Source organism: Excalfactoria chinensis, chromosome 5, assembly GCF_039878825.1.
Source record: "Excalfactoria chinensis isolate bCotChi1 chromosome 5, bCotChi1.hap2, whole genome shotgun sequence".
Lineage (NCBI taxonomy): Eukaryota > Metazoa > Chordata > Aves > Galliformes > Phasianidae > Excalfactoria > Excalfactoria chinensis.
In genome coordinates, this window is record NC_092829.1 from 41913237 (window position 1) to 41937725 (window position 24489).

Genomic DNA, 24489 nt, shown 5'->3' on the forward strand with positions numbered 1-24489 from the left:
CCTGATGTTATCAGCTCCTTTTAAAGCCTCTGTTTGTCAGAAAAGCCCTCACATGCGATCTCTCAATCTGTTACAGCCTGCAGGAAAGCTGGCTAACTTGTTCTATTCCCATTTTACTAAAGTACTTTATCCATTTTCTCTATTCTTCATGTGAACTGACATTTTAAGGATATCCTTTCAGTAACTTGATTACAAATTTGAATAAGTGGAATTTGCTTTGATGGCTGATTTTAGGTTCATCATTCTTGGCAAATGGTGTTCAAAAAAGACCTTCAAATTTAACTAGGTACCACAAATAAAAGCTCTATCCAAATGGTTGCTCTTTCTGATTTTAAGAAAACAGAATGAAGAAAACTTTTCTTCATCCTGAAACTGAACTGAAAACCTCAGACCAAAAGTGCTGAAGTCCAGTATTCTTCTTGCTGCTTTAAAGGGTAGTATAATTCAGAAAAGTACAGTCAGAATTATAAGTTTATTTGACATTCAATTATGATTAACTATAACCTTCCTCCCTCCCAAACTTGCCTTTCTTTCCTATACAAAAACCCAGGGAAGTTCTCCCAGCCTTGGAAAGCTTGATGCTGGAGAGTTGCTGCCAGTCAAAGAATCATAGAATCAGTAAGGCTGAAAAAATCTCTAGGGTCATTGAGTCCAATCATCAGCCTATATCTGTAACCACTCATAAACCATGTCCCTCATTGCCACCACTCCGTGGTTCTTGAACACTTTAAGGGATGGTGACTCTACCACCTCTCTGGGCAGCCTGTTCCAGTGCATCACTACTGCTTCTGAGATTTTACCTAATATCCAACCAACCCCTTCTTTCCCCCTCAGTGCAACTTGAGGCCATCACCTCTTGAATCCCACAGGAGAAGGCCAATCCTGAATGCTTCAGGACATCTCTGAGTTGGGCCCTGCTGTGCCACATGCTGCCACAGACTAAATCACCCTGGGCATTTGGCTTCTGAGGCATTGCAGCAAGATTAGCACAGCCCTTGGATAGCAGGATGCAGAGGTGGGTTTCCCCCCCACATGGTTTTCTCCACAGCCTTTTTCTCCTCTGGGGAGAAAAAGGGGACTAATCCTGCTGGTCTGCTCTCAGCATGCCATGGCCAACCCAACTCTGGATATGCATGCACAAAAACAGCAACCAGCCCTGTAGCCTAGCTGAAGGAATTGGTGCTTCTTTTCTCCTTCTTTACTGCCTCAGTGACATGGCAAACAAGGGGGAAATAAAAGACTGAATCTTTCCCTTCTGTTTGTTTTGTCCTTAAACAGATCAAAATCCTGTCATTCAGCACCCAAAGCTGGGAAAGTGAACGTACTGGATTGAAAAAGATTGAGAGAATGAATTATATCAAGATGAAAACAGAGGGGTGAGAAACAGGGAAGAAATCTTTTGAGCACATGCAAACAAGTTGGGGGAGCAGCAGGTCTGAGAAGGCAGGGTGTCTGCAATCTTTGTGGCGATTAGATTTAATGGGACAGAAACGCTTCTCTCCTTCACGTCCCCTCCTCCTCTCAGCCTGAGGGGGGAAAGGAGGGAGGTGGTGTTGGGGGGGTTGCGGCAGGAGGGGAGAAGCTTTGAAAGAATCTTTGACGTCAGCCTCACCCTATAAAAAGCTGGCAAGGAGCTGAAAAGCGGAGAGCAGAGCTCGTGGAAGAGTGAAGATGCCAACCCCCAACATCTCCACCTCTGCAGCCAAAGGCTTCCGCAGGGCGGTGTCGGAGCTGGACTCCAAGCAAGCTGAAGCCATCATGGTAAGATAACTCTACCCCACTTCTTCCCTCTCCCCTGAAAAATGCATCCTCTCCTCCAGTGATAGGCAGTGGCAGACAGGTATAGAGGGGCCAACACTATTTCTAGGGGAGTTCCCCAGGCCAGGGAAAGAAAATGACCCCCACATTCATCTCTACATACTGATTTGTGTGAAATGCAAACAATTAGGGGGGGAAAAGCTAAAACAAATGCACTCTCACCTCCCTGCAGCCAAAAGCAACTAAAATAACCCATAGACCTAGGGCAGGAGTAACAAGGCATCCCCAGCATTTAGTGCAATTTGAAAAGCTTAATGCTATTCTTCACTGCTAGTTGTTAAGCTGCAGAGATTTCATCTGTTATAGCATAATAGAAAAGTATGCATTTCATTTCAGACAACATTCAAGGTGCAGGCAATTCACTCAGTTAGCTGCTGCTCTCTCTGTACATCTTTCCTATGTTTCTGCTCCCATCCCCTCATTATTTAGAGCCCTGTTTTTACCTTGAGGAATACTTCTGCACACAATACAGCTGCAGATATAAGGGAAAGGCAACTTCCCGCTGGGCTGTCAAGTGCCTTTAGAAAGCAAATTCTAGTAAATCCATTGGGTAGGTTGTAGGGATGGAGCACAAATCCAAACGTCAGGAGAGCCAGGAAAAGGCTAGAGACCACAGGCATGAGACAGCTCTGTGGGTTAGGGAGGTGGCCAGGCTCTGGAAGCCCCCTGACGGCACAGGGAGGGGACACGCTCAGGATACTTAGCAAGAGGAAACGTGGTGGGGGCACAAAAGGCGTTTTGGAGCATATAGCATGCCAGAAAGCAAGAAAAGCAATTAACAAAAAGGAGGTAAGCTCACTTTCACTAGTAAATGAAAGTCAGGGAAGTCTTTCCTCCTGCACAGGCATTTCCACCCTGGCAAAATAATGAACGCTTAAGTGGCTCTTCAAAAACAGATTTTTCAGGTTGCTTTGTCAGATTAGTACTTGAGATACTGGCTTGTCTGGCAAAAGGGTGAGAGTTTGGTGGTTGGGCAGGCGGGGCTGATGTGCTGTGTTTGATGGGAAGCATAGCCTTGGGTGAAAGGGCTGCAGGAATCTGGGTCCACTGGACATGCTGGCAGGAGCATGACAGCCTGGAAGAGCAGATATAAGACTTCAGACTACCTCTGCATCCCTTCTTGGAATAGAAATAACTCTCCTACCTCACAAGGGAGACTTCCACAATCCCGTGGTTTATTTTGCTGGCTTGCGCTAAGTGAGAGGCATGACTCTGCATTTGTGTGTGGCAGCACTTAACCCCGTACCTCATGGTGTTCTAAGGCCACCCACTCCCTACCACTGCAACAACAGCGGGTTGGAGGTGTCCCCTCTGAGCTTTGCAATCCCAAGACTCACCCACACCAGAAGGTGTTTCACATGCCAGCTGTGCCAGTCAGAGATAAAGACTGTGGAAAATCCTTCAGGTTGTATATTTAGATTTTCTGCTAGTGTTTGTTCTTTCTGTTTATTTTCATTTTTTTGTTTGTTTTTCCCCAAGATATCTTGCATCTGTAACAGAGATTTGGTTACAGAGCATTTAATCAGGAGATGGCAGCTGGAAGCCCAACAACAGGAAGGATTGCCTGAGATTGTTACAAATAACGAGCCTAAATGCTTTAATTCAAAGCATCACAGCTTGGCACACAGAGCTGCAGCAATGTCAAAGAAAGAAAATTTAATCCTTTGTGCAATGTGAATGACCAAGTCAGAGTCAGACCCCAGGGAGGTAAATAAGTGTCCTGCAAAATTAAACTTCTCACTTTAGCTGGATAGGCACTGGGGGAGTTAGTCCACAGGGAAAGTCAGAAATCCCACATAAGAGTGCCTTCCAAAGAATAGAAGTGGTTTATCACAAGTGGTTGTTTTAGTTAGTTTATATAAAAAGAAATGGTGCCTAATTTCCATAAAAAGGAGGCAGTGCCCCAGAGAGCATAAATGCAAGAAACAGGAGAGATGATGCTGAGAGGAAAAGCCAAGCATCCATGCAGCAAGCAGGCAAACCCTTCCTGATGTTCTCCTAAACAAAAAACAGCCTTGCCTTCTTTTTTTTTTTTTTAAATGAACTTCCCCACTCCAAGTGTGGATTTAAGCATCTCCCAGAGCTCGCAGACATGGACCAAATCCCCTGTTCCTGCCTGTTGGCAGCATGGTTATACCATCACAACTCTTTCCAGAGGAAATTTAACTTGATTTATGGCAGTCTGACTCCCCTCCTTCTGCCCTCTCCATTCCAGAAGAAAATCCCTATTGCACTTTTGCACCTCTGGGCATAACGTGATAAAACTTCTGAAACACTTCGTACTGCTGAAAAGCGCAGACCCTGTGGCTGGCCCAAGTCTGTTTGCCTGGCTTATTGCAGGCACCTGAAAGCAAACACTAGCTTAGCTTTAAACATATTAGCAATATAAAATACATGCCTAAAGCCAAACATGAGCTCACAAGTTCTTAAAAGTTAAGACCTGTGTATTTATCAGAGGGCTTCCCTCTTTGGGAGCAAATACCACCAAATTAGACAAATGGCAATACTTGCTTGTTTGTTAGAAGGTATTTTTTAGTGCCTCTAGTAATAAAGTAGCTGAGGATCAGCAAATATCACTTCAGAGGATTTTCATTATTAAGTATATATATATAGGACAAGGAAGAAGTGCTTGGGCTGGTACCGAGAGGTATGGTGTTTTTCAGGCTGCATTTCAAATGCCAGAAGGAAGCTGTGAAGCTCTGTGCTGCTAAAGCATCCAAGAGGGTACTCAGAGGAAACATCACAGCAGGATTCAAAAATAAAGGAGAAGATAGGCTTAGTAGTTGAGCAGGATGTTTTTCAAAGGGAAATATTCTCCAAAGTTACACAGGGTAGGGAAGGCATTGGTTATTTGGCATCTATTTACCAAATGCTTTCATTAGAATCAGAGGATAAAAATATACAGCCAGTCCATCCCTGTGAGTGGATGCTGAATAGCCTTATAAGCCTTTCAGTGTTGCCTCTGGTTTCTTTTAGCAAGTTCTAAGGCTCTATCAATCTGGTTTGAGTGCTGAACACAGAAAATTGGAACCAAACTGCCTCAAAGTAGAAGGTTTACTGCAGAAAGACCAGAAACAAATAAGTTGGCATATAAGCTATTAGAATAATGAAAGCAGAAGCAGTGAAGGAAACGGTTCATAGCTCCCTGTAAATATAAATAAGCCACTTAACGTGGCTCCAGGTATAGAGGTGCAGCAGTTCAGCTGTAATCCCAAGTAACTGTAGGGCTTACCTGGGACAAAATCAACTGCCACAGCAGCAAGGACTTTTCAGGTATGCATGAATGTGGCTTTAATTATAAATCAGCAGTAAAGCATCCACTTAAATCAGAAGAAAATGCCTGTGGGATGTTTTTACTGTTTCAGTGTAGCTGAGGACATAATGGGCATAGGGCTGTGAAGAGAACACGGGGGCATGTGGTGTGCTTAGATTGCATCAGGTCCTGAGAGCAGATGAGCTACTGTACTAATACACCTCTAAACAGTTCATATTTCCTGTCCAGGACACAGCTGCTGGCTCCAGTTGCACCTCATAGCATGTCTTTTTTCTTAAATGATTTTGGGTTTATCTAGCACCTCTCCCCTTCACATTACAAGACTCCTTAAAACTGTATAAGATTATTTTTGATTTTCAGTTTTTGAAGAATATATACATATATACATTGCTGGGGAAGGTATGGGAGAAAAGACCATTTCAGTCATACTATAAGCATATTCTGCTTTTCCCCAAACTGTCACATTTCTGAAAGTTCAATTCTAAAGCCTTAGTTCTCAACACCAGATCTTCCTTTGCAAAGCTGAGAAAGTCAGCCCGGCCCTTCCAGTCTTCCTCTGATGAGGCATCCCAATCACATCTCATGCAGCAACCAGGGTTGCCTCTGATCCCCCCCACAGCTCCATAAGAATTATTACTTATTTCTATTCTGCCTTCAGTCTCCACGGTTCATTGGTAGACGCCAAAGCCTCATTGAAGATGCCAGGAAGGAACGAGAGGCTGCAGCTGCAGCCACTGATGCTGCAGAGTCCACAGAGACTATTGTTTTTGAGGAGAAGGATGGGAGAGCCATGCTGAACCTATTCTTCATGCTCAAGGGTGTCAAGACCTCTCCACTCTCACGAGCACTTAAGGTATTTGAGGTGAGTCTCTAACCTGTTTCATTGGATTCAAGGAAGACTATGCTTCTCATGATGGAAATATCACTTGAATCTACCAAGGAAGATTCAAATTATGTCTGACTATTGCAAGTTAAGAGTTAACTGTCTGCACAATCTGCCCACAGTCATGCTTTGCTCATGCCCTAACATGCCCACACTAGGAATGTGCTTTTATAGCACTGTGCTCAACTTTGCTTAACTGCTGAAGTCAGCCACACAATTTCACACCCACAATTCACACCCATGTTATTTGTAGCATACTCTGACAGCACCCTCTACTGCTCAGCACAATGTGCACTGGGCTCTGATCAAACATTCAAAACATACCATGTGCCCTTCATGGCTACAGAACAAATTCCCTTTCCACACTACTGATCAGCTACTGGGTCAAGGCTTTGGTAGTCTAAATTGAGTGTTAAAGATTGCGTTGGTCCCTCCACAGAGGTGCACCCTATAAATAGCATTAAAACTGACGGAAACTCATATCTGATTGCACTTTTGTCCCCTAGCCAGCAATATAATCTTGTTTTATCTAGGATCTCTGTACCATGAATTGAAAGATTGAGATAAGCACTGACTATTTAAACAGCAATCAAAACATGACAACTTGCATTTATGTAGTACATTCTCATCCGGAAGGCTTCAAAAGTGTTCTGCAAACAGAGGATCTGTGCAATGTTTTATCTATAGTAGTTTAATCTTGTTAGCTTCAGCAGCGAGAGGAGAGGACAATTTGTTCCTATTAATCAGTCACATGGATTACAAGGGACCTGCAGGAGTTTCTAGTCCAACCTTCTGCTCATAGCAGGTCTAGTTGCTGCATGTTGCTCATGGCCATGTTTGTAAAGTAGAGATTCACCACTTGTGTAGTGTTATGCTACCTCCATGGCAAAGTAAAAAGTGTTTTTGTTTGTTTGTTTTTGTTTTTTAAAATGTCTTTGCTTCCAGTTTGTGTCCACTGCCACTTATCCAACCGCTGTGTACTTTTAAGATGAGCTTGGCTTTGTCTTTACACTGTCCCACCAGGTACTAGGTTAAAGCAGTTTCCCTTGCATCTTCACCTCTTAAGGCTGAACAAACCCAATTCCCTCTTTCTTTTCTCATATAACATGTTGCAGCCACCAGTTCATCTTGCCAGCCATCCACTATACCTGCTACAGCACATCAGTATTTTTCTTCTACGGGAAACAGCATACCACATGCAGTCTCCTTCATCCCACACAGAGGAGGAATCACTTCCCTTTATCTGTTTTCTACAGACTTGTAACTACAAGTTAGTATGTGACTTCACTGTCATAAGAGCATGATGCTTGCTCACATATTAACATTCTCTATTATCACCCTCTTCCCTACAGAATTCAACCCCTTGTGGGGTAAACCAGATTATCAGCAACGCTACATCACAAAACTGCTACCTAACAGCCATAAACATTAAAAAAAAAAAAAAAAAAGTGTGTATTTCCCTGAAATTAGAGGGTCTTATAGCTACAGCCCATGCAGGACCATCTCCGATAATCTTCAGAAAAGCATTTCAGATTTTTAACTCTTAAAAAACATCTTGCATTTTCACCAAAAGGATAGTTGCAAGAAAAACTGTTTTCTGGGCAACATTTTCTTCTTATTTCAAGTTCAAAAGAATCCTTTGAACACAACTGTCAAGCAGAATTGTAACACTTTTCTGCATTTCATGTCACCACAGTTGTATGTCCTTCCTAAGAGAAGTACAACATTGCCAGGAATGTAAAATAAATAAAACAATCCATCAGTGTAACACTTCAGATGCAACACACTGCTTAACAGGTATAAAACATGGAGGTGTGAGCTCTTGTACTTGGCAGACTGTATGTTACAGTGCATTTTATGTCTATAATTTAAACAGCAAGGAAAAAACAAGGGCAGTTTATGTCCACATATTATTTGTTTCTTTCTGGAGCAAATTACTTACAGCATCAAGATCTGCTTTGGTTAGATAAATAAATAAATAAAAAGCTCTTCGATCTTGTCACAGAGAGAGCTTTAAAGATAATAAAAAGACAAACATGTCAGGCCACAATGGAGAAAGATTCATTTCCCAGATCCCTCTGGCAATGCAGGTACAAGATATGAAAGCAGACGGGCATAATGACATTTGCCTCATCATAAACCAGGCTGCAGGGAAGCTGGTTTCACTCTGCTGTATGTGTTACATGCAGTCAAAGCATAGGTAATGCAATCACAGCTGTCAGATTAATGCAAAGGTATTGACTGTTGAGGGGACAATGTAATATTGAAGTTGGTGGGTACATTCAAAAACACTGTCCTAAATTTAATTTACCTGTGGCATCACATCTGTTCCTTCTCATCTGCCTCTGATTAACAAAAGAAATAATGTTCTTTCTCCTGCCAAAGATATCTCAGAGACATTGGAAAGGTTGTGTCATTGTCCACGGACTTGTGCTTGTACTTCAGATTTTCAGAGAGATAAACTCTAACAAGACCTTTTGGAAGACTGTAGACTCTACTCTGTCTGCTTCTTATTCTTTGTGTGAATTAGTTCTAATGATGAGCACCATATTACTAGTAGAGTCTAAGCAGAATTTAGCAACCTACTGGGTGTAGACAGAATAAACGTTCCTCTTAAACTTCTTCCTCTGCTCCTCAAGAACCCCCACAAAACAAGCAAGGCAGAAAAAAGAATAAAAATGAGGAAAATAATAGGATGCAAGTCTTGTAGGAGCCTTTATATCAGTCACTATCGACAAGAATGAGGCTAGACTCTTCAAATGACATTAAGTAGCAATAAGGTGGCTGTTAAACCTCTGTAACGACTTCCTCAGAAAGACTATCATAAGCATATGAAATGGGGGTGAAACCCTTTTTCTCAAGACAAATTGCTACTCAACCCACCTACTTGTTTTATCTGTCAATGACTGGCTTAAAAACAAAAGAAATCTGCAGATAGTTTACTTTAACTGTAAACAAACAACTAAACGGTCAATACAGATTTTATACTCGGGTGTGTGTGTATTCATCTGTGACTGCACATACAGTGGGTGAGTTAAACCTCTGTTTGCCTACGGATATCAAACACCTGTAATGGCAGGCAAGGGGACCTACGCGCCCGGCGAAGGCGGTCACGCACGTTCAGCACCACGGCCAGCACCACCCGCCGGCTCTCGTGCAGCTCGTCTCCAAATACTCAATTAAATAAAGGAAAAGGAAGACCATAGGAAGTTGCTTTCCACCCTTGAGACTTCCCCTCTCAGAAACAAAACCTGCATAACGGATAAGCAAGTTTTCCTCAGTCAAAATAATTCTTAACACGGCAACAGGGACCTCCCCACAAACACCTGGACATCTTTGGAAAGTACCAGTAATTGTTTCAAGCGTTACAGACTTGTTTAATGCTTTTGTTCTTCTTTCCCATGTTCTACAAGACATTTGAAGCTAAAATCCACCACTTAGAGACAAGACTCAGCCGAAAACCCCGTGAAGGGACTGCTGAACTGGAATATTTTGTGCGCTGTGAGGTGCACAGCTCTGACCTCAATACTTTCATTAGCTCCATCAAAAGGGTAGCAGAAGATGTGAGGACCACCAAGGAAGACAAATGTAAGAAAATTATAAATTATTATATTTGTGTGTGTGTGTGGCATGGTTGAGAGAGAAATGGGGCAAAGATTTCAATATTCACACAAAAGGGGAAGCGATACTGGATGCTGAATGTGACCAAATGAGAAGACCTGCCTCAGGGTCGCCTCCGTGCACAGTTCTCCGCAGTCTCACATCCATATTTTGATTTCATAGCTTCTCCTCTCCCCACAGTTCACTGGTTTCCCAGAAAAATATGTGAATTGGACAAGTGCCATCATTTGGTCACCAAGTTTGACCCTGACTTGGACTTAGATCACCCGGTGAGTATATGGGTACATACCTGCATTTGAGTCCTGAGCCAGCTCTCAGAAATAAGGAGCTAGAGAACAGCTACTCATGCAGCTGGACAGGGAATTGTACTGGAACCACCAGTTGCTCCAGACAGCAATGAACTTTGTCAGGTTAGAAATTTAATAGCTAATTAAACACATTGTGCTTATGTTCCTATTTTTCATCCTAGGGCTACTCTGATCAAGTATATCGCCAGAGGAGGAAATCAATAGCAGAAATTGCTTTTCACTATAAGCAGTAAGTATCTTCCCTCACATTCATGCAGGATTAATACCATGTCAAAACAGCCTACTGCGAAGTAATTAATGCTGCTTGCATGACACCTCTTTTGTGTTTTCTCCCATTTAGCCTTGCCACCACCCTTTGTGTGCTTCTTCTCTCCATACATTCCAATTTCTTCCTAACCTAAAAATGTCTGTGGTCATTTATTCATATATTGATAAAGCCAGAATAAATCCCCTGTGTAACAAATGCTGGGTATAATTCCACCAGATCTCTAACTTAACTATGAACTGTTGCAACTCTTTTAGAATGACATCTAGTCTCAACTTCAAAGTTCCATATACTGAAAAAATTATCATAAGTCTGGAAAACTTACTCCAGTGGTTTATTGTACTGACTGAAAAGGATGTTTAATTTCAGAACAGAACATCAGTAGATTTAGCTTTTGCCCAGTGGATCATACACATCTTTGATAGAGTTCTATCACTTTTTCCACCCTATTACGGTAATTACAGACTCCCAAACTCTTTCTGATAAGATAACTAGATTTCAGTAATGGTCTCCTAATTATCTTATAAAGAATTAAGACTGCCTCGTGTACTTCTACTTAATACTCTCATCCTGATGTAAGTAGTGATAGCACTAAGTCTCTTAACTACAACATCAATCAGAGCTCCTGAATTCAGTTGGGTTAGTAAAACACTTCCTAGATCCTATTCAGTAACATTGTCTTCCACCACAGTACCTCTTTAAGCCGCACTTAAATGTTGATTACTTTAGTGAGCCGTGTTGAAAGCAGGCTATGGAAATTACCTGGATCACCTTCTTGAGCTATCTGCACATTAATGTGATCCAACCATGGCTTACCGACTGCTCTGTTAAATTACATGTTCAATGCACACTCATACCTTGGAATACATACAGTGATCATTTTTTGTCTTGTACCGATATTAAATGCATAGGAAAACACTGTGACAGCAATAAAGACCCAAGGGACTGAGTATAAATACTAAGATGATGCACCCACTTAGGATGCCCTCTCTTGCCTCTCAGGTTAGCTTTTATAGGTTGCTGTATAACATCCCTTCAGGCTCTTAACAGAACAGGAACTATGCTTTGTCACTGTAATATGTGATCATTTGTTCAAAAATACAGAACAGAAAGATTTAGGAAATGCAATTATGATGCAGAAAAGGCAAAAGCACCAGTCTTCTTCAGTTCCCACTTATAAGAATGTTTTTTCTTGCTGTCCTTAGTCTCACAGGCAACAATTTTTTTTTATTTTTTTCCCTGCAGTTCAAATGTGTTTAGTTGTCCTTATTATCTACTTTTATTTCCCAGCCACTGATTCATTCTAATAATCATCAGCTCCCTGCAACTTAGGCACACGAAATTAATTTATTCCCCAAATACTTCCCATTTTTTTCCAGTAAAAACCATTTTGACTAGAAATACTAAGCCTGCTAAGCTTCTGCTCATCCTTTGCTTATATATAACTTCCAGTATGTCCACTATTGCACCTGTGCAAATAACCGAGGATCAAAACTTTGTCTTTCCTGCCACCTTGTTTGTTTTAAAGATGTTTGATCATACAGAGCTTTACTAAAGAGCTTCCTTCTCAACAGAAAGAGGAGCTTGGCTTGTGTTCTTCTGCTGTCAGTAACAGTGCATTTGCCTTGCAGTGGGGACCCAATCCCTCATGTGGAGTACACAGCAGAGGAGACTGCTACCTGGTGAGTGCTGATATAATCCATAACTCATGGCTTCAGCACAGTCAGAATCAATCAGTACAATCAGAATCAGTACCTAGATTGTTGTAGTGATTCACACACAAAAAAACCACCACAACAACAAAAAACAACAACAACAACAAAATAACCCTAAGAGATTCTCCCAAGAGAGCTTCCCCAAAGAGGAAGTTATATCAGTTAGGGGGTACCACTGAGAACTCCAACTTCTAAACAAGGTTACATTTTGTTTACATTGACTATCTTTATAGTACAGCTCCAGGAACTGACCTACAAGAAAATATTTTAATTCCAATTAGTGCCTTTAATACCATCTTCTGACCTTGAAGGTCAGTGCAGATGTGACTGATGCTGCATGCTCCTCTGAATATATACATATGTACATTTGTGTGCCCCTATAAACATGCAAAAAAGGCAGACTTAGTCTTTGCAGAAAACACGCAGTAAGAAATCTAGAGGCATGAGAACCTGGTAGCATGTGTCCAGAGGAACAAATGGCCAAGTCATTGACTGTGTCACCTCTTGTCCTGAAGGAAGGAGGTGTACAGTACTCTGAAGAGCCTATATCCAACCCATGCCTGTAAGGAGTACCTAGAAGCTTTTAATCTGCTGGAGAAATTCTGCGGCTACAATGAGAACAACATCCCCCAGCTGGAGGAGGTCTCCCGCTTCCTAAAAGGTGAGTACAAGCTCCAGATGGAGCAGAGAAAAGCCCAGGGGGCCTGGAACTGGGGCTGCCAGGGTTCCACCATAGTGGTGGCAGCTGCAATGGGGAAATCTAAATATGGAGAAGGAGAGGTGGTTGAACCCACAACAAAATGGGTTAGTACAACTGAAAGTCAAGACCATCATCAATCTCACTGAACAACTAATGAGATCCTTAGTAGAAGCAGGAACATTAGCTTTGGCAGTAAAGCAGCTGTTTATCCTCCAGAACTTAACATTTTTCTTTTGGTGCTGGAACCATAGGACAGCAATACAGCCTGTGAGCTGCCCCCTCACACAAAGCCTTGTGCTCTGTTTCAGAAAGGACTGGCTTCCAGCTACGGCCTGTGGCTGGCCTGTTGTCTGCACGTGACTTCCTTGCCAGCCTGGCCTTCCGTGTGTTCCAGTGCACACAGTATATCCGCCACGCATCTTCGCCCATGCACTCCCCTGAGCCGTGAGTACTGCTAGCCCTGGTGGCCGGCAAGGAACATTTGGCTTTTTCCCTAATGAGCAAGCTATCTGCTGCTGACTGCATTTTCCTCCTTCCCCTGGGCAATGGCAGGGACTGCTGTCATGAGCTGCTGGGGCATGTCCCAATGCTGGCTGACAAGACATTCGCCCAGTTCTCTCAGGTAAGATAGTTTTCTGCTGCTTCTCTCCAAGAGCATAAGGGAGTAGGTGAGAACCCAGATAGGCCTGATTGTCACAGTCCTGGCAAGGATGCTGCCTGAAGGATGTTTTTTCCTCTCCACCCTTTTCTTGTGTTTTCATTACACCGCACCAGCAGCTGAACATTGCTTTGCTAAAAGGGGTTTCTACAGGACATGGCTCAAAATCAATTGCTGTAGCAATAGCACATCCAACACTTACTTGTGGTGAATACATCTGCTTAGGGACAGATTTTGCAATATATAAGCACATTTAGGTTTGGTACATGTTACTTCAACATGTGACATGACTGCCCCAGCTCCATCTTTGGATTGCCTCTTCTTACCAATCTTACACCCTTCTTCTAGGCTATAAAATGAAGAATACTTGGCAGCCTTTTAATCTCAGTGCAACTAAGCAAAAGAAAAGGCTTGGCAGCTCAGGTAGACTATATCTGTTGCTTCCAGGCAATAAAAAAGAGCAATCTGTGTATAAGGGCCAATATGGGAGTGCCAGCCTAGAAGTGTGTGTGTGGGGGGGAGCAGCTGGACAATGGCTGCAGCAGGAGCCACCAGCAGACAGGGAAAATGGGAGGAAGAGACCAAGAAAGGATGTGCAAAATAAGTATTTCAAACAAATTGTTCCAACAGAAACACTGGCTAATCTGACACCAGCTACAGAACAGGTTATGAGATAGACAGAAATTCCCCAAGAAACATCTTTATATTCCCTTTAGTCTCTCACTATCCACAAGAAAGATGCACTGTGAATTTTCAGAAACACTAGCTGGATGTCTGTACAGTGTGAGAACTGAATAATTGACCAAGCCCCCTACCATGCTTAAATGGATCTCGCTTTAAATCTATCCTGACGTTATTCTTATATTCCCAGGACATTGGGCTTGCATCTCTGGGAGCAACTGATGAAGAAATTGAGAAACTGGCAACAGTAAGTTTTTCTGTCAGCACCAGAAGGACCCCAGGTCCTCCACTAGAATGTTTGTAGTGCTAGAGGTACAGCCTGGTACCCCCGCATTTGCAGTTCTAGGTTCCCCAAACAAGCTGTTCCAGATGACTGTGCAGAACAGAGATCAGATGAACAGCAGAGCTCACTTGCACATTAACCCAGTTTTCAGAGGCACCAGAGTATCAATGAGCATCATATTTCTAACAGCATTGCTGGGATTCTTTGGGACAGGATTAAATTACATTCGCTTCCTCTAGCTCTACCTCAGCAAGGTGACTGGCCTGCTCCAAGGGCACCCAGTGATGGCACCATGCAGTGGCCGGGGGCACAGCTTGTCCTAGCATGGCAGTGGTTTATTTTAACACTGTGCTCTGGCAGGGCTGGCTGCAGGGTAAGGAAGCAAAGGATTATCCTACGTGCAATTTGATGGCCATACCATGCGCATGTTCATTCAAACATCTCCAAGCCCTCACCACAACACATGAACAAAGAAATGAAGAGAATGTCCACCATTTGTTTTTTTCTGTTTACAGCTTTACTGGTTTACAGTGGAGTTTGGACTCTGCAGACAGAATGGGATAGTCAAAGCCTATGGGGCAGGGCTCCTGTCTTCCTACGGGGAGCTTATAGTAAGTCCCAGCACAAATTACCTCTCTGCTCTAGACTCTTTACTACAAAACCCTTCTTCCTCTGAGCAGCTGTAATGTCTTTTGCTGATCTAGTCTCCATTTCTAGCATGATTTCTCTGGGTTCTTTCATTTCACACTGAAACTTTTCCCACTGTGTCCCTAGCACTCCTTGTCAGATGAACCAGAGGTACGGGACTTTGATCCTGATGCTGCTGCCGTTCAGCCCTACCAGGACCAGAACTACCAGCCTGTTTATTTTGTGTCTGAGAGCTTCAGCGATGCCAAAAACAAGCTGAGGTAGGTCTGGGCACTGAGGGAGACTCAAACAGAGGAACACAAAGCTACATTATTTCAAAACAAGGCACCATAGCTGCTTCCAGTACATAGTCTCAGAAGAGAACTGGAAAGAATTCAGTTAGATCTTACAAAAATTCAGGCCTTAATAAACATTGACACAGTTTTTACATGGAGTAAAGTAATTTATCAGTTCCTACAGTTGTTTGATTTCTTACAGCTTCTCCCTGACTGGCACACAAACTATCCAGGAAAAGGTAGGCTGGAGGGTTTGGATGGAAAGGAATGGAACAGAGAGAGAAGCACTCATTGAGACAAGGCTGAAAAGAGTTAAGGAAGGGACAAATCTCATAAGGAGGAAAAGATCATCTCCAGTTCCCAGGAGAGGCCAGGCAACATTGTAGAGAGCTGGTGGGAAGTCCAGAAGACGGAGGCTTAGAGCACTCATCACAGCTTCCTCACCACAGAAAAGCCAGGTCAGGCACCAGCCAACACACAGTCTCCCACCAGCATGTGTTCCTCTGGAACACATCAGTTGTGTTTGTACACAATCATATAAATTAAATATTTATATAACGTAAATCAATCACATAAAGGATTCAGGAGAGATATGAAGAGCTGCTCAAAATGTTTCTGATCTTTGAATTTAGGAGGCAGAGAGTTTTTGTCTTTCAGAGTAGAAGCTGAGTAACTTACATATCTATCTTTTAACCAGCAAAAATTCCAGCCATCAGCAGTAGCTTGGATGTAAGGAAAAACAAGTGCATAACATGGATCCATTGAAAAAGGGAGTTTTCCTTCCTGTAGCATGGTTAACAGACCCCATGTGTTCTGTCACTAGTATAAACTTGGTTTCCATATCACACGCAACTGCAGATTGAGACTGTGGGGGTAGCTATGTGCACAGATGTCAGTTCAGAATAACACCTTGGCCATGGAGTAATTTACAGGAGGAAAACTCAGTCCTGTTACATTTAGTTGCAAGAAGTAACTTCTGTGTATATCATTTTGTCTTGGCATAGAGAGGGCATATGTTGAGACAAAACATCACACAGCATGCATGACTTTGCAGATCCCACAAATGAGATATTTCACACAAATAACATGGCAAGTTTTGTCATATTTCAACTTCTGCTTTTATGGCACGCATTCGCACCACTCATAACCCAGTGTCCAAATGCTCAAAAGCAAACACCTAGGAAACCCTTCCTATCACATTATATTATAAAGCAGTCTGCTTCATAAAAAAGCACTCAGCTCACAGGTCATTTCCTTGTATTTAGAAGGGGGAAGATACACTACTTATTCAAACTTAGGCTAGAAAATTTTGACAGTGACAGGTACTTCCAAAAAAACCTCAAACCCCTCCACCAGCTTTCAGCTTCGGCTATGTGACCCCTGGTCTTCTCTGAAGCCTGTGGTGTTTTTCCCCTCAAATCCTGGTAATCAGACTTCCCACACATACACAGAATCAGCCCGGGGTACATTAGAAGAAGCGATGCATTTCCCATTCCGTGCAGACCCACGATAGCCACAAGAGGGCACCCTAAGCTAAGCAATTCAGGAGCAGACGGGTGAAGCCTTAGCAACGAGCACGCTTGCCCCAGAGCTTATTTATTTCTCCATTTATCGTCACAGGTCTTTTCAGTCTGAGATTTTAGCCATAAATACACAAACGCAGCTTCCCAACTCAGTAATGAGAGTCAAAAAAAGAAAAACCCACAAACCTACCTTGTCAAGCGTACAGATGTAAGCCTTGGAGCTGAATATGAGAAACCTTCCTCCTGCTGTGTTCCCCATGACCTTCTTGAGCACTTGGCCACGTATATCTGGTGACAAAGACTTGCTCTTGAGATGTGCCAGGAGAAGTCAGGGTCATCACTCAGGTTCAGTATCCAGTTGGCCCTGAAATGGTATGAAATGGTGCAGCATTGCTCAGAACACGCTGGAGATGCTATTCCCATCCCTGTGCACAGGTCTGACATGCTGCCTCTCAGTCCTATCCTAACATGGCCTGAAGCTAGTCAGCTCCTCCCCAAGCAGAGATTAGCAAATAAGTGAATGACAGAAAGGATTTAGGAATCAAATACTACAATGCCAGAGGTTTTCCCTGCAATTAGTGTCTAACCTTCCTTGGTATTTTTGAAAGAAAAAGAAAAGCAATTTAAGTAGAAAGTGCCTGGAGATAGCCATAGGGTGATACTCTCCAGTTTGGTGCAAGCCCATGTTTTCAGCCCCTAGAAACTTGCTGTCAAACTCGGTGTCCTTGCTGAATGGAGTGACCTCAGTCACCTCTACAGCCCAGTGAAGATAAGAAACCAAATCTTTTGTGTTAAGTTGGATATTCTGTCTGACAGAAGCATTTGCCTGTTGTGATCTGGGTGAATGCTGATGGGGAGGAGGAGGAGAGGGAGGAGCTGGGCTCAGGACCTGTTTCTTGTACCAAGACCTTGTAACCTTTCCTTACAGGAACTACGCAGCACATATCAAGCGGCCCTTCTCAGTGAAATACGAGCCCTACACCCACAGCATCGAGCTCCTGGACAGCCCCCAGACCATCTGCCACTCCCTGGAGAGTGTAAGGGATGAGCTTCATACGCTGATTAATGCGCTCAATGTGATCAGTTAATAAGAGAACTGTGCTCTTCCATTCCCCTCTGCCCTCCCCCATTCCTAGCCTGTAACTTTTACTTGTTGTCTCCAAACATTTGCACTGCTACCTGTCCCCATGCTACCCCAACAGTTTCCCACACTGGAATGTAGGGCCAGCTCAGAGGAAGGCAGAAGGACAAACCCAAGTCCTGTGGCATCTTAAGTGGCTTTGCCTTTGACTGCTGGGAGAGGCTTATCACAGTCCAAAGACAGAGGTCAGGCTACAAAGTTGAAGTCAAAAGCTGTGGACTAGGCCCCTGAATACAAGGAAGAACACCTCCTGCCTGTTATAGCTCTTTGCACTTAGAAAACGCAGAGCTGTTCAGGAACACTTCTGCTAGAACCAAGATCATGAGAATTATGATTTCAGCTCCCACCTTCCCCTCAGCTTCTTGTGCATGAGTCCCTGTGCTCACAGCGACACAAGAAACACTAGAGCATCCAAGAAACTCTATATTGACCTAAGCCAGCAGTATCTGCCTAGCATAGAGGAGCATCCAACCTACCTGTATTCTCACCATCTCAACCACCATAGACCAATCCCAAACACAAAACCTCCAAATCCTCTTTTAAAATCTCCCACTGCCAATACTGTGGCAGCCCCTTTTATCATCTGCAGCTTCAATTGTCTCCTAATGGCTCCCAATTCTCACCTTCCTAGCCCCACCTGTGTTGCAGCTTCCCTAATGGGAGTTCATCAAGGGAGGGACACATCACAATCGGCTGTGCTGTTAATGTTCAGTAACTCAGCTACTGCTGCTCACAGCAGAGAGCAGCCACAGCTGCTGATGCTCATGTGTGCTGGTGGCCTTGGGCAGCCACTAAGTTTATCGGTTCTGGCACTCAAGTCCCATGGCAGAATTTCATATGCTTTCAGTCCTCCAGTATTGCACAAACACAGCATCACCTTGTTTTTGCATAGCCTAATATCACTGTCCCCTGATGTAGCTCAGATACATAACTAATACTATTCCTGTTCACTTCTGAGGAAAGTAGCATACAATTAAGATGTGCAAATCCAGTTTCATCTAGCTTTCACTGTTGATACAAATCACTTGCTCTGGCTCAAAGCTCTCAGTTTTCCTCCCCCTGTTTCTGCCCTTATCTTCTTACCAGCTGTCTCACGACTGAGCAGTTTGCTCAGAAGTATGGCCCAAGGTTATGCAGCTGGGCAGTATCAGAGCTGGGCTTGGGATGCACAGAGGCAGCACAACAGTTAGGGGGACAGCTGGTTGGGGAAATATGGGTAGTCATCAATCATCAGTAGTAACATTTCTGTACAGACTTCTAGTGTCCTTATTTTCTGCAGAAGGATTTTTATCACTTATTCCTGAAGGAAACGTATGGCCTAACAGTTAATTTCTGCTACTGAGCAGATAGCCTCCAATAGTTACAAATGCCACCACCCTTCAGCGTCACCTCTATTGTCGCTCAGTCATAATAACCTTACAATAACAACCTTACAATTCAATACATATTTCCCATTTCAGATTTCTTTACAGGTATATTTAACCCTCAGTCCTCTCCAATTGTAAATGGCTAGCTGCTGACAGCTAACCATTAGTCTCCCATTCGCTTCAAGCATCCTTTCTGCTTCCTCTTTTATTTGACCCCCTCCTAAATTCCTCCACTCTTTGCTCAAAAGAGCATTACAGAAACCAGCAGTTCAGCACTAGGTCTGGCTGCTTCTCCTCCAGTTGGTCCTCCTTGGAGAATTGTCCCGTAAATGAACAAAACTACCTACTTCATTCAGCTGTTGTAATTTTAGAACATTTTTCCAAAGCTTCAGCTATGATTTCCCAATCTGGGTGGATCCAGATCTTTGAGCTGCAACTCTCAAGGTTCCCTTAAGAGCTGTAACAATTTTTAATTTGGGATCTTAAGTTATTACTATCATATTATGTAGCTGCAGCAAGGTAATGGAGGCTAAGGAAGGCTAGGTCACAGGTTAGCTAAAGCACTACGAAAAAGACACTGGTTTGGCCTTAAAGTCCATAAAGGTTGCCTTGGATTCTCCAAGGCACTTCACAGTCATTTTCTGCCTTGTTGAATGTCTATAATTAATGCAATTTATAAAAAGAACAAAGCTGTTAATATGGAGTGAGGAGCCAAGTTAAAAATTCTTCCAAACTGCTAGAGACCTCAACTCCTCCGCTTTGCCTTGGAGTTTGCATCCTGCACCATGACTCTCTCAGCTGCTGCTTGCTTGTGGGGCTGTAGTAAAATCTGTTGCCCTACAAAAATAGAAAATAAGCAAAGCTTGAGGCATAAACCAGCACCGCTCTCATGCAAGCACATAAACAGATCTGCTGCAGCCACACACGTCAGCATGTGTGAGTGGCAGTCCCTTACTCCTGAAGTGGGACAGGGCTGGGCTCACTGAGCAGGCTGGGCGCTGTGCACTTATTCCTTTCTATCCAATTTCAGATATATTATTTTGCCCTCTACTTCATAATCCATGTATGAATTTTATTATTTTTTTTCCACAGCTTCTCTATTCTTCTCATGTTGCTTCTGGGACTTATTTCTTCCTTACCCTGCCCAATATTTTAGTCTTAGACATGGAGCCACCAAGGAACACACTAGCCAAACAAAATATGACACTGTTGTAAACCAGTCCCTCATTTGGCACTGCTTCTTAAACCTACTAAGATCAAAGGTAATTTTTCAGTCCATCATTTTGGATATTGCCCTACAATTAAGTTTAGTCTATTTTTAACACTCATTTTTTTTTCTACTGTTCTGGAGGATTGCAAGTAGTAGTGGATACTGAGTCTGTTTAATCTCCCAGTTACTCATAAGACTTGAGTTACTTCACTTCCAAAAAACTCTCCTACATTCATCCTATTTCAGCTGCTGTTCTGTATCTGTGGACAATCTCCTTCAACAGCATATTTACAGTTACAGTGGCTGTATTTCTTCTAGTGGGAAAAGCCCCAATCTATGCTGAAAAGATGTTCGTGGTGTCAGATACAGACCTCTTTCTTTTGTTTGTGACAGTTTAAGCGCATGATCTGTTTGCAATATCTGCCAGTATCCTTGGTTTAGCCAATACAGCAGTGCTGACAGTTTTCTTGTATCAGTTCACTTTTGTGTCATATTATCACAGAATAGCTTGGGTTGGAAGGGACTTTAAAGCCCACCCAGTTCTAATCTCCTGCCATGGGCAGGGTTGCCAAATACTAGATCAGGCTGCCCAGGGCCCCATCCAGCCTGGCCTTGAACCCCTCCAGGGATGGGGCATCCACAGCCTCTCTGGGCAGCTGTGCCAGCGCCTCAGTGTCCTTTGAGTAAACTGCAAACCTCACGCCATTTTTATTTGCTTCCTTTGGGGCCAAATATAAATGTCTTGCACTCTTTTTATAGTACCTTTCTCTCTCTCTCTCTCTTCCTTTTATTTATTTATTTATTTGTTTATTTGTAATGTTGTAACAGTCTGAGATGATTTGATCTCATTCAGCCAGGCACATTATCCACCCCTTCTTTTCTTTTAGCTGGTTCCTGGCTGGGTCTGCTGTAAATAAACTCAGAGTCCATTTGTATACTTGCTCATTAAATTGCTTCTTAGCATTACATTCAGCCTTCTTACGTGCTTTAGCTTCCTTCACATCTATTTTATTCCCACTCTCTCTCTAAGCATGTAAAATAAACATCCAGTTTTCTTTGTGGGTGTCCCATTATCTGCTTACCATCACCCTTCTCACTATAAGACAACCAGTATTTTACTCTAGTATCAACAAGGTAGCTATCTGTAAGGATATATTGGATTTATGTCTTTTACTGCTTCCTATGACAGCCTGAGCTTTTGCTCCTTGCCAACATCCTTTCTCTAGTTCCCTCATTCCACTAATAACACCACTCTCAATTATTTTTCTTCTCTGTACAAGCTTAGCACTCCTATGGGCACACAGTACCTTTGGTTTATTGCTGATTTCCTTTCAAAGAATGTCCCCATCTTAACCCATTTCTTCTCTTTGTGCTTAAGAGTAGAGTATGTGTAGATCAGGGTGCAACCAAAATATTAATGATGAAAGCTACAAGGACCACCACAGACCAGACCTGGCTTGCTCATGGTCAGGGAAATTTTGGTCTGACCCCTGGAGAAGGGGGAATGCATATTCTATTGGCATCCATTTTCCTTCACTACTTTTCTGTAACAGTGCTGATCCCACAGAATGAGTTCATGCTGAAATTCTTACTATCACTGCCTTTCCTTCAACTGTGTGTTCTCTTGCAGTGCTTTTTGAGCAGCTTCTTTTGCTATAGGTAAATTGTTGTTGCACTCCTTGCTTCAGCTCCATTCCTGTTTCTTCTGTAACTGTCATAATGCTTTGACAGTACTAGCAAAGTTACAGAGATGGTGCCACAAGAAATCCAATCCTCCCAGCACTCTCCAGTGTTCAGTCTGAGTAATGGGAGTCTTTATTTCACAGAAAGTTTATGCTTCCTAACATCTATCTTGTTTCTTCAGTTCCAGTTCTCCAGCAGTTAACCTGAGGCTGCATTAAATGTGCCGTATTCGAATTGACTTTAAATCCCTCTTGCTCTATTAATTTTAAAACTCAGGTGCCTCTTTCTTGTAACTCTTCTTCTGTAGCTGTGGTCCCCAGAATATCTTCTACACAATATTTTTTCTGTGTCCTCCAGAGACCATCATTCAAACACTTTCTGAACAAAAGCGTCTGCAGCAAGGCAGGTGCTTGGCCCTGTGGGATGCAAATAAATATTGTTTGTCTCTTAGTGTGAAAGCAGCTCCATACATCAGTCCTTCTCTTTCATTTTGCCACATGTGAATCGTGGAGTGCATTTGTGCCACTTGTTCTCCTAATTTATCTCCTGTCCAAGGAGCCTGACACTGCAGTGTGGCTGCCAGGGGAGTGGAGACAACAGTGCTCTGCTGAGATTGGGTGGTGAACACATGGTCCTGCGGATATACAAGTAACTTTTTGTCAGTTCTTTATAAGCTCCCCACATTCCCCAGCATACCGGTTAATGTTGACACATCCTTGTCTTGCCTATCTGCTGCCGCAGTTTGTTCTGCTGTACCTGCCTGTCCCAGGATGGCAATCAATTTTTGCTGTGGGATATACTACTATTCTCAAATTCTTTCTTTTGCCATTCGTTTGCATCATCCCTGAAATCATCTTCCTCAGATGGTTCCCAGTCCAGTTCTCTCCATCACTTCCTGCAGATCCAGCAGTTATTTTTAATCTTTACGTCCCAATCTGCTTTTGCAAGCATCTAATTTTAGCTTCACGTTCACTATGATCAGGTCCCTTTTGAGCCCTCCCTTGCTCCAGGGTGGTTCACTGTACTATATACATTAATCCCTTATCTTTTGCAGTTTCTCTCTCTTTTTCTAAACTCATCTGCTTCTCTAATTGCCATTGCATCTCCTTATTGCCTTCTTGGGCCACTAGATGGTATTCCTTTTCTAAAGACAGCTTATTTTAAGTCACTTGATAGACTCTTTTAAAAGCACAATTTTAACACTGGAGCACTTGATATCCTGATGTTGCCTTGTCTCAGCCAACTCAGATTATTGTTACTGCTTCCCATAACAGTCTCCTAACAGAGATGGTGTATCCTTGAGTCTCGATCCTTGCTCTCCCATATCAGGGAACATTTGGCTTGTATCACCCATCAGCTTCCTGTGGGCTGAAGCGACACCAGGAGAGGCACTAGCAGCCTAGGCTGTAATCTCTAGTATTGTTGGGATTTCCTGTAGCCCTCCACTGTTTCCACTTTTAAGCTTTTCCTGAGTCTAGTCAGAATTTTCCCAAGCTTTCAATTTCATCTTAAAGTATCCCTTACATTCAGTGCATGAGGCTGGTTGGATTTAGAGAGTTGCTCTGCAAGCATAATGGAAGCTCAGAGGAACGTTGCTCCAAAGGAAGGGCTTTGGTGAGCACCGATGTGGCCTCCAGTCACACTCTCCACCAAAGGATGCTATAATAAAGTTCTTTTTTTCTGTCAGTGGAACAAATGTGTAGGATGATGTGGCTTCTCAGAGCTAAGCATGAGCTCATGTCCTTTGGTTTGGGTTAGGGGTCATTACAGGTCTTATGAAGGAACTTGGACTGTTTAGCCTGGAGAAGAGGAGGCTCAGAGGAGACCTTATGGCTCTCTAGAGTGGCCTGAAAGGAGGTTGTGGCAAGGTGGGGGGTCAGCCACTTCTCCCAAGTAACAGAGGTGGGATGAGAGGGAATGGCTTCAAGTAGCACCAAGGGAGGTTCAGGTTGGGCATTAGGAAACATTTCTTCTCAGAAAGGGTGGCAAGGCATTGCAACAAGGTGCCCAGGAAGGTCCTGTCCCAGGAGGTGTTCAAGAACCATGAAGATATAACATGATGGATGTGGTTAGTGGGCATGGTAGGGGGTTGCTGGTTGGACTAGATGATCTTAGAGGTCTTTCCAACCTTAATGACTCTTTGATTCTATGAGGCCCCTTGTGCCATTCCCCTAGACTTTATCAAATGTGGCTGTGTGCTCTATGAAAGGTGACCAGGAGAAAGCTGGTGTGATAGTACATGAAGCATGGGCTGGGCAGGCAGGGGTGGAAGACAGGACAAAAGCTTTCCTCTGAGCCAGCCCTGACATACCCTTCTAGTGCGTCCCAGTGCATCCCAGTGCCTTGCTGAGCGGTCTCTGCTGTTGTCACTGCTGCTGCTGTGGATGGATCTGTCTTTCTGTCTCTCTGCATAAAGAAATATGAAACAGAATTATT

The 24489-nt window shown here is 43.2% G+C and overlaps 1 protein-coding gene and 1 long non-coding RNA gene across 2 annotated transcripts; one reads left to right on the plus strand and one right to left on the minus strand.

Annotated features, from left to right (window-relative positions):
• The first annotated feature begins 1649 nt into the window (after positions 1 to 1649).
• Positions 1650 to 18294, plus strand: TH (tyrosine hydroxylase). Its single transcript, XM_072338757.1, has 13 exons — positions 1650 to 1761; positions 5751 to 5954; positions 9389 to 9563; positions 9777 to 9865; positions 10066 to 10133; positions 11801 to 11851; positions 12400 to 12545; positions 12893 to 13028; positions 13137 to 13206; positions 14114 to 14170; positions 14722 to 14817; positions 14981 to 15114; positions 17581 to 18294. Exons 1-13 carry the CDS (start codon positions 1672 to 1674, stop codon positions 17738 to 17740), a joined length of 1476 nt encoding a protein of 491 aa, XP_072194858.1. The 5' UTR covers positions 1650 to 1671; the 3' UTR covers positions 17741 to 18294.
• Positions 2802 to 18337, minus strand: LOC140253253 (uncharacterized). Its single transcript, XR_011903809.1, has 3 exons — positions 18270 to 18337; positions 16843 to 17016; positions 2802 to 2893 (listed from the first exon to the last, which is right to left on the minus strand). It is a non-coding gene; the product is annotated as an uncharacterized lncRNA (long non-coding RNA).
• Positions 18338 to 24489: the final 6152 nt, after the last annotated feature.

Excerpts from the sequence above, each read along its gene's own strand:
- TH (XM_072338757.1), top strand. The coding sequence starts at position 1,672 with ATGCCAACCCCCAACATCTCCACCTCTGCAGCCAAAGGCTTCCGCAGG. Across the intron at positions 9,866-10,065 it reads ACTTGGACTTAGATCACCCG|GGCTACTCTGATCAAGTATA; the intron begins GTGAGTATATGG and ends TTTTCATCCTAG. Across the intron at positions 15,115-17,580 it reads GATGCCAAAAACAAGCTGAG|GAACTACGCAGCACATATCA; the intron begins GTAGGTCTGGGC and ends CTTTCCTTACAG.